Source organism: Sardina pilchardus, chromosome 7 (genome assembly GCF_963854185.1).
Source record: "Sardina pilchardus chromosome 7, fSarPil1.1, whole genome shotgun sequence".
Taxonomy (NCBI): Eukaryota; Metazoa; Chordata; class Actinopteri; order Clupeiformes; family Clupeidae; genus Sardina; species Sardina pilchardus.
Genome location: NC_085000.1, coordinates 24,248,046 through 24,263,045, shown reverse-complemented (window position 1 = coordinate 24,263,045; position 15,000 = coordinate 24,248,046). Strand labels below are relative to the sequence as shown.

General features: G+C 49.5%; 1 protein-coding gene across 1 annotated transcript in view; it reads left to right on the top strand.

Moving 5' to 3' along the window:
* The window catches only part of plxna3 (plexin A3), a 119,184-nt gene that overhangs the window by 99,374 nt on the left and 4,810 nt on the right, over positions 1–15,000 (top strand). Inside the window, exons 20-26 of the mRNA XM_062541422.1 lie at positions 1,475–1,617; positions 3,005–3,261; positions 4,107–4,173; positions 7,055–7,201; positions 12,060–12,219; positions 12,751–12,854; positions 14,049–14,145. Of these exons, the coding sequence (XP_062397406.1) occupies positions 1,475–1,617; positions 3,005–3,261; positions 4,107–4,173; positions 7,055–7,201; positions 12,060–12,219; positions 12,751–12,854; positions 14,049–14,145 (975 nt within the window). The remainder of the gene's footprint in view (positions 1–1,474; positions 1,618–3,004; positions 3,262–4,106; positions 4,174–7,054; positions 7,202–12,059; positions 12,220–12,750; positions 12,855–14,048; positions 14,146–15,000) is intronic.

The following is a 15,000-nucleotide window of genomic DNA, read 5'->3' as shown; positions in this document are numbered from 1 at the left end:
GAGTGTGAGAAAGTGAAAGAGAGATGCAGCATTCAGGTGTGTGTGTGTGTGTGTGTGTGTGTTTGTGTGCACGCTTGCTGGTGTGCGTCGGAGTGAGTTAATGTGTGCGTGCGCTGCAGCCAGCCCAGTGTGTGTTAAACGCCGGTGCCATTGAGCCTTTCTAGAGGCTGCCGCTGTGACTCAGGCCCGAGCGCTGGTGTCTGTTCAGGCAGGCTTTGTAGTTTTGTTAAGAGCTGAATTGGGTCACCATGTCTTTAGGTGCTGGCGTTCGCATCCTTTGAAGCCGGCGCGCTCGCGCACTCGCTCACTCGCTCTCCCCTCGCGCCGCGCCGCGCTGCCTCTGCCTCTCACTGACGCTGCATGCCTGGGTGTGGTGAATGTGCCTCTCTGCACAGTTGATCCGCAGTATGCATTTGCATATGCAGAGGTTGGGGCGCTTTAAGGGGCTGGGTGTGCATTCCCTGACCACGCTGTGTTGTGAGAGGCCGGTGGAGTTTGGCACCTCGTGCCAAATCCCTACACACACACACACACACACACACACACACACACACACACAAACGTATGTGCACACAGACAGGCACACACAAAATCACTTACATATGTTGAAGTACCTATATGCAGTATTCTTCATTCTGAATATTTTTCGAGGACCCCAAAAAGCACACACCCAATTTAGTTCCCAAGTTAGTGGGACATTTTCTGTGTGCAATCACTGCACCCAGGTAGCGGCACTTTGCCAACATGAGAATGTAGGTCTGAGCGCGCATCTGCTTGCTGTGTCTCAATTATTATATTCTATATTATATTTTTTTCTTATGAATATTTCTCATATTTTATCGTAAGTGATAAATACACATGTACATGACAACATTTTAAAGCTGTTTAAAGGACGTCTGTCTTATTTTGTCACTTTTTGGAGCAATGGGCTGAGTTGTGCATCCGACTTCCACGGAATTATACTAAGATGGGCTAACGGTGGGGGGTGTCAGATTGGGTTATTACTGCTAGCGCAGAGAAGAGAGGAATACGTATTGTCTTATCTCGCTCTGGGGTAGATGACAAATAAACTCATTTCCCCCAAAAAGTTGGTGCACTCTGACGTAGTCTGGATGACATTGGCTGATGTAATCCTCAGCCAATCCATAATAACTTTGCGTCATCTCTCTCATCTCTTACCGTATTGATAGATCTTCCCGGCATTGGGCTGTTTGCAGGTTTGCGTTCTTCTGCAGTCAGTCAGAACTCGTTCACCTCCGTTTGACCTTCAGACTCCTGCACCTCAGACACAGCCCATGCATATTCATTCACCAGTCACCGCTGGATGACTCAGCTTATCACAGCAGTACACGCACACACACACACACACACCCACGCACACACACACACACACACACACACACACACACACACACACACACTCACACCAAATATCCCTCTCATCCCTCCTTCTGCCCCGCCTCTCTCGCCACAGCATTCGCCGAGCTGCAGACGGACATCCAGGAGCTGACCAATGACATGGACGGCGTCAAGATCCCCTTCCTGGAGTACCGCACCTACACCATGCGGGTCATGTTCCCCGGCATCGAGGAGCACCCGGTTCTGAAGGAGCTGGATGTGAGTGCACCATCTCCTCAAGGAGGGACCACCTCTCTCTTGCTCTCTCTCTCTCTCTCTCTCGTGCTCTCTCTCTATCCCCCTCTCCCTCTCCTTCTCAGTTTTTAACCCTTTCACCCCCCCCCACCCTCCCCCACAGATGTTTCTCCTTCACTTTGATGTGTGATGATTAGTGTGGAGCTTGAAACATGTTTTTTTCCCTTACCTCTCTCTCTCTCTCTCTCTCTCTCTCTCTCTCTCTCTATCTCTGCAAAGAAAAATAATTTGAGGAGTGGGAGAAAGAGAGAAGGGGGGAGAAAAAAAAAGTCACAGATCTGCTTAAAAAGCTCCCTGAAGCTGAGTAGCATCCAAGCCTGCAGCCCTAGCCAGCCTGTGTAGTCGTCTTCAGAGCAAAGCCTTTCTTCTCTGGGCCTGGCTGGCTGGCTGGCTGGCTGGCTGGCTGGCACGTTTTAATTAAAACCTGAGGCGGAGTGAAAACCAGCATCCCCGCGAGGCGATCGAGCCCCGGCCGCGCGCTCGTCTAGAGTCCGCACCACGCCGAGCCGAGTCGAGCCCGAGCCACGGCTATGAAATGCACAAGAAAGGGACAGAAATGTTTTTTGAAACTGGCCAGGCAGGAAAGGGAAATATTAGTCATGTTACAGTCAGTAAGGAGAAGAGCAGACGGTCCGGAATCCTTCCAAGTCCTTCCACCCCGACCGTCTGGGTCCCTTTTTGTTTGTTTATATGTTGTTTGTTTTTCTTGTTTCTTTATATGTTGTTTACTTTTTTCTTCCCATCTTTCTCTTCCTTCCTTCCTCCCCTCCCCTCCCTTTTTCTGTTGCTGAGGTTTATACAGCATGCATGTAATAAGTTGTGCAATGTTTGAACTGTAGTCTCCATTTTATGTGCTCCCCCAAACAATCCCCATTTCATGGCACTGTAGTGATTTCAACTCTCCGCTTAGATGTGCATCATGGTGGGGAGTAGCATTATTGAGTTTCAGCTAGACAGGTGTTGGAAATGAATTAACCTTTAACGAAATGGTTACGTTTTTATCGATTGAAAGAGCAGGTAGGGTTAGGGCTGTCAGAGTAAAGAATACAGTGATGGGTGATCAACAAAGGGGTCCATAACTATTATGCAGGACAGGAAACGAGAAGCTCTTCCCATTCTACTAATAATGGGAGGGTCTCATCATCCTTCTCATCTGCTTTAAATACCCAAAGGCTAGTTCACACATAATGCTGTCCATTCTACCATGTCCATGGGCCTAGGTGGGGCATCTCCATCACGATCACTTGATACCAACTGATGTGTTTGTAAATATGCAGTAATTTCTGTTGTAAACATAAACATCCTCCTCCTCCTCCTCCTCATCCTCATCCTCCTCGTCCTCCTCCCTCAGTCTCCTGCCAACGTGGAGAAGGCCCTGCGCCTGTTCAGCCAGCTGCTGCACAACAAGATGTTCCTGCTGACGTTCATCCACACGCTGGAGGCGCAGCGCTCCTTCTCCATGCGCGACCGCGGCAACGTGGCCTCCCTCCTGATGGCGGCGCTGCAGGGCCGCATGGAGTACGCCACCGTGGTGCTCAAGCAGCTGCTGGCCGACCTCATCGAGAAGAACCTGGAGAACCGCAACCACCCCAAGCTGCTGCTCCGCAGGTCAGAGGTCACAGGGGAAGGGTCACAGCGAGGGGGGGCGGGGGCGGGGGGGTGTGGTGGTTATGGGAGCACGCAAGTGGTGGGTGTTATCGAACTGTGGTGTGTTTGTCTTACAGTATGTGCTTTTAGAGTATGAGGAGTAGAGTTTCAGTATCTAGGTGTGTGTTGATGTGGGTGTTTACGCTTGGTTTGTTGTGTGCTTGTTTGTGTGTTTACATGTGAGAGCTTGTGTACAAATGTGTGTTTGTTTGTGTGTTTGTGGATTTGTTTGTTTGTGTGTTTATACAGTATTTGTGAGCCTGTGTGCAAAATGTGGGTTTGTTTGTTTGTGTGTTTATATGTGTGAGCTTGTGTACAAAATGTAAGTTTGTTTGCGTGTGAGTGGGTTTGTTTGTGTTTGTGTGTTTATGTGTGTGAGCTTGTGTGCAAATGTATGTTTATTTTTGTTTGTGTGTGTGTGTTTACTTTTGTGTGTGCATGTGTACAAATGCTGTGCTTGTATACTTATGTTGTGTGTGTGTGTGTGTGTGTGTGTGTGTGTGTCTGTGTGTATGTTAGAGACAGATAGTTTTGAGTATCAGCTGTGCTGAAAACACTCCTGTAACTTCTACAAGGCAGGGGGTCTGACAGAACCAAACTGTCAGAAATGTTGGCATATGCTGGTGCATTTTCCTAGATGTAAAGTGTGTGTGTGTGTGTGTGTGTGTGTGTGTTTGTGTGTGTATGCTAAGGTAAGGCAGATGAAGAAGAGCAGCCTAGAGGAAAGGGTAAGATTGCATATGAAATGAGGAGGCTGAGATGAGAGCTGACTGTGTGTGTGTGTGTCTTCTGGGTCTGAACCGTAGAACGGAGTCTGTGGCGGAAAAGATGCTCACCAACTGGTTCACCTTCCTCCTGCACCGCTTCCTCAAGGTGAGCATTAATGATCCCTCGCTGTGCTCCCTCTCTCTCGCTCGCTCTCTCTCTCTTTCCCTCCCTCCCTCTCTTTCTCTCTATCTCTCTCTCTCTGTGTCTGACTCCCTCTCTCCCTCTATCTATCTCACGCTCTCTCTACTCTCTCTCTCTCTCTCGCCCGCTCCCTCCCTCACTCCATCTCCTTTTTCAATTAAAGGTTAAAATCATCATCTTTTAGCCCGGGCTTTTCCATCATCCATTTTCTCTTTGCCCTTCTCACAGGATGGCTTTATTTTTATTAAGGGGCGTTTATGAAATATCAGCAGCTGCAAGTCCAGAATTCATTTTGGGGACGAGCGCCGCTAACTTAACTAGCACAATATGTAATTTTCAGGGAGGGCATTTAGGAATTGGCTCTGCGGATTTTTTTTGTATTTATTATATTTTTTATTTATTTATCATGAAGAATGATTCATAGCCCCCGAGCTCTGAAGCTCACTCAACCCACGCAGTATCTCAGATAACTGCACGAGAGAGAGAAAAAAATATGCCTTTTTTTTTTTAATCCAACCCTGAAATTGGCCCTCTGGGGCCACCGTAGCGCTTTCCCTCGCCATCCTTCCAGAAGCAACATCGCGCCAGGTGCTCGTGAAACACGTCACCCCCAACCAACCAGCCCCCCCCCCCCCCCAAAAAACATGGCTACGCTGCGCCGGCCTCGGCTCGTAAGCTTCTGTCCTACACCTGCGGCTGATCCTGGCGCTCGGTTGGGCGTTAAGGACGCGAACATCGCTCCCATTGTGCTCCGGAGCAGGAAATGCCCAGCGGATTGTAGCCCTGGCCACGGGCCAAGGGCATTTAAGTTACATCAGTGCAGATGTTAAAGTGGTTTTGGCCACCTCCCCAGCCTGCACGAGTAATTACTCAGAAATGCTTTCTGCAAGCTTACTTAAAGCTCCATCGGCCCGGCCCGCTACAGCCTGTATTCCCACACTCGGCCTCCCGCTGCTTCCGCTTGCTGTTTTCTTAAGTCATTTAAGGCCTGAACATTATGACAATTACATTTCTTTTATTACCATAAAAGAAACATTTACTAATAAGAAAAAAGAAGCGAATCGAGAAACGTTCGGAAAAAGTTGACCATTTTGCTGGCGTGATTTAGAAAATACTGATCCGTTTTTTCCCCCTCGCGGAGAATTCACCAGTGAGTATTAATGTCAGTCAATAACGGTTAGTTAGTGTCAGTTTCCCCCGGTCGGTCTGTCGGCTGCGCTGGTCTGATGTGTCAGTGATATGGCCAGTGGATCTGTGTCAGTTGGGCAGCGTAATGTGGAGCGTGTAATGGGCCTGTCTGCTGGAGGGGGGGGAGAGTTGGGTTTCACTGTGGGGGCTGCACTGTGGTGGGGAGCCCATGGGGGCTAATGCACAGTGTGGCTGAGGTCTCTCTCTCCCCTCCTCTCGGGCCTCGTGTGTGTGTGTGTGTGTGTTTTTGTGTGTGTGTGTGTGTGTGTGTGTGTGTGTGTGTGTGTATGTGTGTTGGTCGGCAGAGGGGGGTTGAGGCGGATGTTGCGCTGTAATTAATAATGTCAAGTTGATCGTGCCTAAGAACTAAATAATAGTGTTCCCGTAGTGTCCCTGTTTAGTCATCAAAAGCTTTTAAGTGGGTAATTGGCGACTTCTCCGCTCCTCACCGACGCCGCTTGAAAGGAAACGTGATTGCCCATCCACACTCTCATCACTCCCTCTCGCTCGCTCTCCACGCCCTTCTCACTCTCGCTCATCACTCCCTCCTCCTCGCCCTCCCTTTCTTCTCTCTCTCTCTCTCTCTCTATTTCCATGCTTTCTCTCATTCCCTTATTACTCACTCCTTACCTCACACTTGATCCCTCTCTCTCTCTCTCACTCCTTCTCTCCCTCCCTCTCTCGCTCTCTCTCTCTCTCTCTCTCTCTCTCTGACATTCTCTCTCACCAGTGCTTCTTTGTCTTTCAGTAATTCTCAAGCACACTGAGTGCTGGTGAGAAAGGCGCACATGTGTTTTTAAAGTGCCTGGTGTTAACGGAACTGGGTTTTTTTTTTTGACTGCGGTCAGATGGGAAGGGCTGTGTTGTGAATGAGCCGTGAGGTTCCGTGACCTTTTTTTCTGTGTCTTTTGTGTCGTTTTTTTTTTTTCTTCCACCGGTTCTTTTCTTTTGGTTTTCTTTTGCTTTCACTGTTGTGACGGTACATAAAGGGTTGTATGGCTGAAAAGGTGGCTGATAAAATCTCTCCCATCTCTCTGCTATCTCTTTTCTGCCCCTCCCTATCTCTCTTACCCCCGGCCCTCTCTTCCCCCTTTCCCCTTCTCCCCTCTCTCTCTCTCTTTCTCTTTTCTTCTGCCCTTTCTTCCTGTCAATCTTTGTATGCTGTCGCCCCCATCATCTTCCTCCCTATCTTCCTCTCTTTCGTCTCTTGACCTCCATCTCTCCCCCTACCTTTCATTGCTCTCCCCCATCTATCACACCTTTCCCTTTCTCCCCCTTTCTTTTCTGCCCTCTCTCTCTCTCGCTCTTCTGTCTCTCGCCTCTCTGCCACCTTGTCCTGCCCCCTGTCCTCTTCTCTTTCCCCTACTCTCTGTATCTGTTTCTTTTTCCATCTCTCTGCCCCACCTCGTTTTCTCCTACACCCCTCTCGGTTTCTCTCTCCCCTCTCTCTCTCCCCTCTTTCTCCTACTCCCCTCTCGGTTTCTCTCTCCATCTCTCTGTCCCCATCTCTCTCTCCCCTCTCTCTCCTCTTTCTCCCCCTCTCCCCTCTCTCCTCTCATTCTCTCTCCCCTCTCTCCTCTTTCTCCCTCTCTCCCCTCTCTCCTCTCATTCTCTCTCTCCTCTCTGCCCCCCCTCCCTCTCTCTCTCCGTCTCCCAGGAGTGTGCTGGGGAGCCTCTCTTCATGCTGTACTGTGCCATAAAGCAGCAGATGGAGAAGGGCCCCATAGACGCCATCACCGGCGAGGCGCGCTACTCCCTCAGCGAGGACAAGCTCATCCGCCAGCAGATCGACTACAAACAGCTGGTCAGTCCGCCAGGCAGCCGCCTACACACACTCACACACACGCCCACACACACACACACACACACACACACACACACACACACACACACACACACACACACACACACACACACACAAACACACATACACGGTCTTCCTCTCACACGCGTACATACACACACACACGCACACACACACACATCACATCAAAACATTTGCACGCTCGTGTACACATGCTTGCACATATACATAAACACATACAACTGCAACCACACACCACACAGCGCAAACACATTTACTCCTCCCTCTCTCTCTATCTCTCTGTGTGTCTCTCACACAGACACACACACGCAGACATACACTCATTCATTCATTCATCCATACACACACACACACACACACACATACAGACACACACACATACACACACATACACACACACAGACACACACACACACACACACGCACACACACACACACACACACACACACACACACACACACACACACACACACACACACACACACACACACACACACACACACACACACACACACATCCCTCACTGTGCGTGCCTGCTCAGCACATCAGCACAGCACCTGCCAAGTCTGCTTGTGTTGAGGATGGCACAGTCTGTGTCAAACTGGCATTTAGCAGATTCTCTCCGGGGGTGTGCCAACGAGGACGCTGTCCAAATGGGATTCCAGCATGTCTCTGTACACCCCCCCGTCCCCACCCTCCCACCCTCCAATCCCCCAGTGTGCTTATGACAGGTTCCTGTTGAAGCGCTACACGGCGCGCTTGACCCCTCGCAGGGGCCTCCCGGCGTCCATAAAGCCGTCGCGCTCGACGCGGCTTCATTAAAAAGCAACAGCGGATGATGTCACTCTGTCGTTTGGTGTTTTTTAATGGAGGCGGGGGCAGACCCATTAGCGGCCGCTGCTGCTGCTGCCGCCACGGCCTGATGACAGAGATGGAGAGACTAGAGCGGGGGGGGGGAGGGAGGGAGGGAGGGAGGGAAAGAGAGAGGGAAGGAGGGAGGAGAGGAGAGGGGAGAGGCTGATGGGCGATTCTGGAAGGCCTCCACTCAGCACTCCTGAGGTGCCCAGTGCAGTGCGGCAGGGCCCGCAGTGATCCAAACAAATCAGCCAATTTATTAGCCTCTCATAAACCAGGCCTTTCGCCTCTCCACAGCTACCGAACACTCACTCTACCTCTGTCTACCTCTCTCTCTCTCTCTCTCTTTCTCTCTCTCTCTCTCTTTCTTTCTCTCTCTCTCTCTCTCTTTCTCTCTCTCTTTCTAGCTCCTTTGGCTTTCCCCATCACTTTCCTTGTAACTCTTTCCCCTCTTTCCACCCTCTTTCTCTCCCACCTTCTTTCTTTCTCTCCTCCTGCGCCCTCCCCTGCTCCCTCGCTCTTGTGGTGTGGGCGTACCAGGGCCATTGCCAGGAACCGCTACCTTTAAACAATTCATGATTTACTCGCCCTCTCTCATGCCCATTGACTTCCACATAAAAGCCATGCAGATACACACACACACACACACACACACACACACACACACACACACACACACACCGAGTGCCAAACGAACACCCACCCACCATGGCAACCAGACAGGAACTCTCGTCTACCCCCCTTTGAGAAAATGACCTCATCCTGTATACAAAATTAATAACTCTGTGCCTGACCCCCGTGGCACATTGGAAGAGGAGGAGAGAGGAAGAGGAAGACATGGCTGCTGCTGCTGCTGCTGCTGCTGTAGCACTCCAGTGGTGGCGTCAGCCCAGACGCTAGTGTCTTCATCCCTCCGCCGCGTCCCCAGCCCAGCCTCATCTCTCTTAGCTTAGAACTCCAGCCTGTAATCACTGCACTGCAGAGAGAGAGAGAGAGGGAGGGAGGGAGGGATAGAGAGGGAGAGGAGAGGAGTGGGGAGCGGAACGTAGGATATTTCTGCTCTGCCCGGTGGAAAGCGAGAGAGGGTTGGAGGGGGGAAAAAAGGGGAATCGATAACGGAGCGTGACAGATGTCCTACTGTAGGAGCCGGGCCCCGAAAGACGCGCACTCCTGGGAGCGCTCGTAAAGGGCAGCTTCACAGCACCGCCCTGGGGCTCCACACCTGCCTGTTTATGTGAGGCAAACATACACACACACACACACACACACACACACCGTTACAGCAACACATACAAACACATGTGCACACATTTACACAAACACACACACACACACACGTATAGTTCCGCCAGCAGGGTCCACAATGAGCTTTTGGCATGTTAATGTGATTGTGTGTAGCGTGTGTGTCGTTATGACTGAGTGTGTATTGGCGATTGTATCTTCTAGCACGAGCGTTCGTTCCCTTTCAACCTTGCGCATTCCTGACCCTGAACTTGAGAGAGTGAGAGAGCCCCCCCCCCCCCGGCTTTGTAATTCGAGCATCGCGTTCAAAACCGGGGCGTCGGGTGTCAGCAGTCGCTCTTTTATGAGGTCCAAAAAAGAGCGAGGCGGCATCCTTGCACGCCGCGCCGATTCACACGGCCTCCCCTCTTCCTCCTCCTCTTCCTCCACCTACCTCCTCCTCCTCCTCCTCCTTCCTGTATGGCGCGGCGTTCGAAATAGATGCGCTCGGCAGCGGCGACGCAAGGAGGATGGTCCTCGGGGATTGGAGAGTCGCTACGGTGACTGCGGCGCCTTTAAAAAAAAAAAATAAAAAAAAAAAAAGAAGATTCTTTTCCGCCTTTCTCCGAGGCTCCCGGGAGCTCACTGCTCTTAGCCCGGAGCTGTAGCGGGAGTCCTTGGGTGTTTAGAGCGGTGTTTAAAAACCTAATCTCCTCTCCTAGGGGGTCCCCCCCCCCACCCCACCAATCAGCACGCTCGCCTCGCGCCCGCCTGTCCCAGCTCTCCGCTCTGGACACCCTAAATATAGCCGTCCAGCCAGTCGCCGGGAAAGTTCCATAATTTGATGTGTAATTAGGTTTTAATCACAAACTCTTCACTTGTTAAATATTTTTCCGGGGAACTGGCAGGAGAGGGGTTGGGGAGATGAGGAGGGGGTGATGGGAGTAGGAGTGTGTGTGTGTGTGTGTGTGTGTGTGTGTGTGAGGCGGGGGGGGGGGGGTGCTGGAATTGGAAATTGCCTTTTGCTTAATGATCACCAAGTAGCCATATTGCAGATGCTACACCTCCTCCTCTCTTTTGCTCTCTCCTCGCGCCAGCTGCACATTGCTTTAATCACCTGATTAATACACCTCACACACACACACACACACACACACACACACACACACACACACACACTCACACACTCACACACAAACACACACTCTCACTCTCTCTCTCTCACACACACACACACTCATATCTCCACATATACATACACCAAAGGTCTTCTTATGAATTTATATGGACTCTCCATCGCACGACAACCAGGGCCACTACGCAGATACATCAAACAGGCATCGATGGTAATAACCATTGACCTCCTTTAATGTTTCCGACTGTGATATTAAAAACTGTTACTGTGGCTAATTTGCCTGTAACATACTCCTGTGATGGGTGGTTAGTGTTAGTTTATGGTTCTGTTTGCAGTTACAGGACTTTAAGTGTCGGTACACTTCCCATAACCCAGACACCATTCACCTGTAAGAAAACGTCCTTTGTTTCTGTGCTCAACTACTGTGCATTCACAGTGCACTGCCAACACGCCTTTAGTCTAAAAGGACATTTGCAGGTGCTTGAGATTATTTGAGGGGGGTGATTTAATAGCCAGTACTCTGAGAGGTCCTTCGGTTTTTATGACCCGATCGTACAGCAGTTAGTCTTCCCGGGACCAGTCATAGCACAGAAGCGTTGTCACCCCGAGACACCAGCGCATATCTGAGGCGAACTTGTTGAAACTTCCGCGGCGCGGGATGGGGGGATGAAAGACACCACTCACTGACGGTGCCCGCTGGGCTTTGCTTTCTAAATCCTGTTCTCGACTTGACAAGAGCACCACGGAACATCTTGCAAGAAGGGATTTCGTGTTCCCCTCTTAGCGCTACCGACGCCTTGGATCGGTTTGGACATTTCAGACTCACTTAAACTGTCTAATCGTTCCCAGCCATGTTCGTGTCTGAATGCCTCCCACTGTTTGTCTACAGATGTGCTGTACACTTGTTATATACAGTACTTCTAGCGCCACGTGCCTGTAAGGCATTGTAAAGTGTAATGCTTCCCCAGGATAGCATGTGTCTGTTTTACCTAAGCCCCCGATAAATCCTTGTTTGTAGTCAAGTCAATGGGCTCTGCCATGACTGTATTGATCCGGGGATGTTTCATAAAGCGTTCTGGATCACACAATACTCTGACTGATGGCGATAAGGAGATGGAGTCCTCACCGTCGAAGCGCCGTTTAATGTTTATGTGGGAGGGTTGATCAATGTGGAATGGCGTCAATTGATCAGGTGAAAAACAGACAGACTTGAGGAAACGCCAGCAATACATCCATTTCCCTGGGAGAGAGGAAGAGAGAGCGAGAAGTCTTCACAGCAAACTCATTAGTCTCAAGGATGAAGTTGTGCACGCCACCCACTCTTGTTCAAGGCGTGTATGTGTGTGTGTGTGTGTGTGTGTGTGTGTGCGCTTTGAGTCAGTGAGTTTATATATCAGACCTTTGGCGTATGGTACATAAACCCAGCAGCTGTACCGTCTGGCTGAAAAAGATGCATTTTATCTCGATCACCTTCAAAAGTGTGCAGTGTACCTTGTAGGACTACTGGAATCCTGTATGTGTTTGTTTTTTTGTGTGTGTGTGTGTGCTTGTGTTCGTGTCATTGTCCTTGTGTCTGTGTGTGTGTGTGTGTGTGTGTGTTCACGTGTGTGTTCCCTCTTCCTCAGACACTAATGTGCATCCCTCCCGAGGGTGAGGTGGGCACGGAGATCCCAGTGAAGGTGATTAACTGTGACACCATAACCCAAGTGAAGGACAAGCTCCTGGACGCCGCCTACAAGGGCATCCCTTACTCTCAGCGACCCCAGGCAGACGACATGGATCTAGGTAAAAAAAAATAAGAAATGAACACACACACACACACACAGACACACACACAGCCTCCCTCACTTCTTCAGCAGACACCCCATTAATGCCTCCACACACGCGCAGACGCACACACACAGACGCGCACACACACACACACACACACACACACACACACAGACACACACACCATTCTTATACGCCCACCTCACTGATGATTCACCTCTGCTTCCCGCAGTCTGCCACTCCTTTGATTCATAACAGGGCATAAATTGTTTTGGGTTTTAATGGTCACGGCAGTCGTCTCCCATTCGAAAGTCACTAAAACAGAGTGGCAGGTTTTCATTAGTTCCAGATTAGAGTAGCGCTTTGCATAATGCACAAAGAACTATTACCATGAATCCTGTCGCCGGTGCGTGCCCGCTTAGCAAACACTCAAAGTATATCACAGGGGGGGAAAAACAGGGTGTTATTCACTGACGCCGCCAGGACATCAGGCTTGTTAGATTGGGTTTTATTTATCTCTCTAACTGGCCGCGACTCATCCTCCAGAGTGGAGACAAGGGCGACTGACCCGGATCATTCTGCAGGACGAGGACGTGACCACCAAGATCGAGAGCGACTGGAAGAGACTGAATACTCTGGCACACTACCAGGTGAGAATCGGCGTGCGTGCCGCACTGCGCTGTGTTTTCCTGTTTGAATCTGCTTTACGAAAAGGTACTTTTCATACGCAAACTTCTCACAGTGCTCAAGGTTCTGTCTGGACCCGTTTTCTTCAAAAGAACCTTCACCATGCAAAGCCTTATAACTGTGAAGGTTTTAGAGCTGAAAGTACTTTTAATCAAGGTATCCTTTATTAGAGGGTTATACATGGAATCTTCAAGGCCTGTCTTAAGGGCAGGAGACTTGAGGGCTTAAAATTGCACCTCAGATTTAGAGTTTGAGTAGACTCAGATTGTTGTAGAGTTAGCTGGATTACAGTGGGCACTACTGGGACAGTGGAGAATTGGTCCAGTCCAATTATTTGTGCAATTGCGGTGAAACGTAAGTGCACTTGAAAGCCACTTAGATATGTCTGCGCCCAAAGTTTCATTTCTACTCCAGAACACTCACACTAGGTATGATTCACTAAAAGGCCAGGGCACCACTGCCCCCTCTCTCCTCTACCCCCCTGGCCTGCGTTCACACAGCAGCTGTGTACCCGTACCAGAGCACGGTTGAGACGAGATGTTCTAGAATCTTTTAGCTTGAAAGCATCTTTTATTACCATAACAACCTTGCACTTGGGCAGTCAACAGAACAGTTGTCGTTATGGCATCATATTTCACGTTGTGTACTCAGGCACGTTTGCGATCATGCTAGATGTGTACCGCGCCCGAGTCCAAGCGGGCCAAAGCACGAATCGGAGTGCCGCGTCTGGGTACGGTACAGAACCATTACACTAGTCAAATAAACTGGATAAGGGGTCAAGTGTACTGTAAGTTATGGATGACATAGTGTCAGCACGCCCATACACTCAGAGGAAGAAATGTTCTTCCCAAACCTGTACATTTTTAAAATGAGAAATGTTTGGGGGTTTTATTTTTTATTTTTTGGTTGTTTTTTTGGACCTCTGAAAGGGTCTCAATAGGCAAAATAATCTTGCTAATAGAACAAAAAACCTTCATAGATAAGAGGGCTTGTTTTTTTTCTCCTGGTTGTAATCTGGTCTTTATACTTTGTAAGGTGTGTAGATACAGATAAGGCCTCTGTCATGGACCCAGTGCTGTGGTGATGTCTTGGTTGTGAATAACTGCTAATGTAAGTGTGATTTTAAAAATAAACGCCTGGCCGTTCTCCCCCTGCAGGTGACTGACGGGTCGCTGGTAGCTCTGGTTCAGAAGCAGGTGTCTGCGTACAACATCGCCAACTCCTTCACCTTCACCCGCTCCCTCAGCAGATACGGTAAGCTACAGTACGAGGCTACAACACTGGCAGTGAATATTATGGGTTTATATAGAATTACAGGCTCCTTCACCGCAAAATAATTAAGTCTCTCCAGAGGCTTGCACAGATCCATATGTCTGTGTGTTCGTATGGATCCGTAGAGATCTATAGGTACTGCATGTCCATCTGTTGGGCTTGTGAGATCATTTCATGGTCACCGTTCTGAACAGCTGTGTGTATGTCATAAAGGCTCAGTTAGCATGAGGAAACTCGTGGGCTTAAACCAGAGAGGGTTAAAACGGAGCGAGAGGCGCAAACGTTCTACCATTTCCGCGTTCTGTTATCGCAAAGGGGAGGGGGGGGGGGTGAAATGCCCCTTTAAGCAGACCTAGAAAGTGCCGTTACATTTGAACCAGAGACGGTTTATAAAGCGAGACGATTCATATGAGGGTAAATTCCGGTTTCATTGTGACGCAACTACCACTCCCATTTAGGAGGCAAACAGGAGCATTTCTATGGGTGAAATAAACCTGTTATCAACGGCACCTGTTTCTGCCGATTCTACACCGTTCTAATCCGATTATCTCGTCACTGATCACGCCTATTTAGGAGGCGGAAGTGGGTGCCATTTCATTCCGTTGAAAAACCCCTTTATGATTCATCTTTGTAACTATACGATCTTTGTTTGAACTGAACTGCTTGTCGATCGATATCCCACTATGATGTCTTTCCTTAAGCAGACAGGAACTGTTTGAATTTTGCTTCCATAGAGATGCATTATGTTGCTCTATCTTGTCAGTAATGAAGGATCTTTGCTTAAACCCTATCATGTAACATGGTGATCGCTGAGCTGCATTCCCACTGTATTTCTTG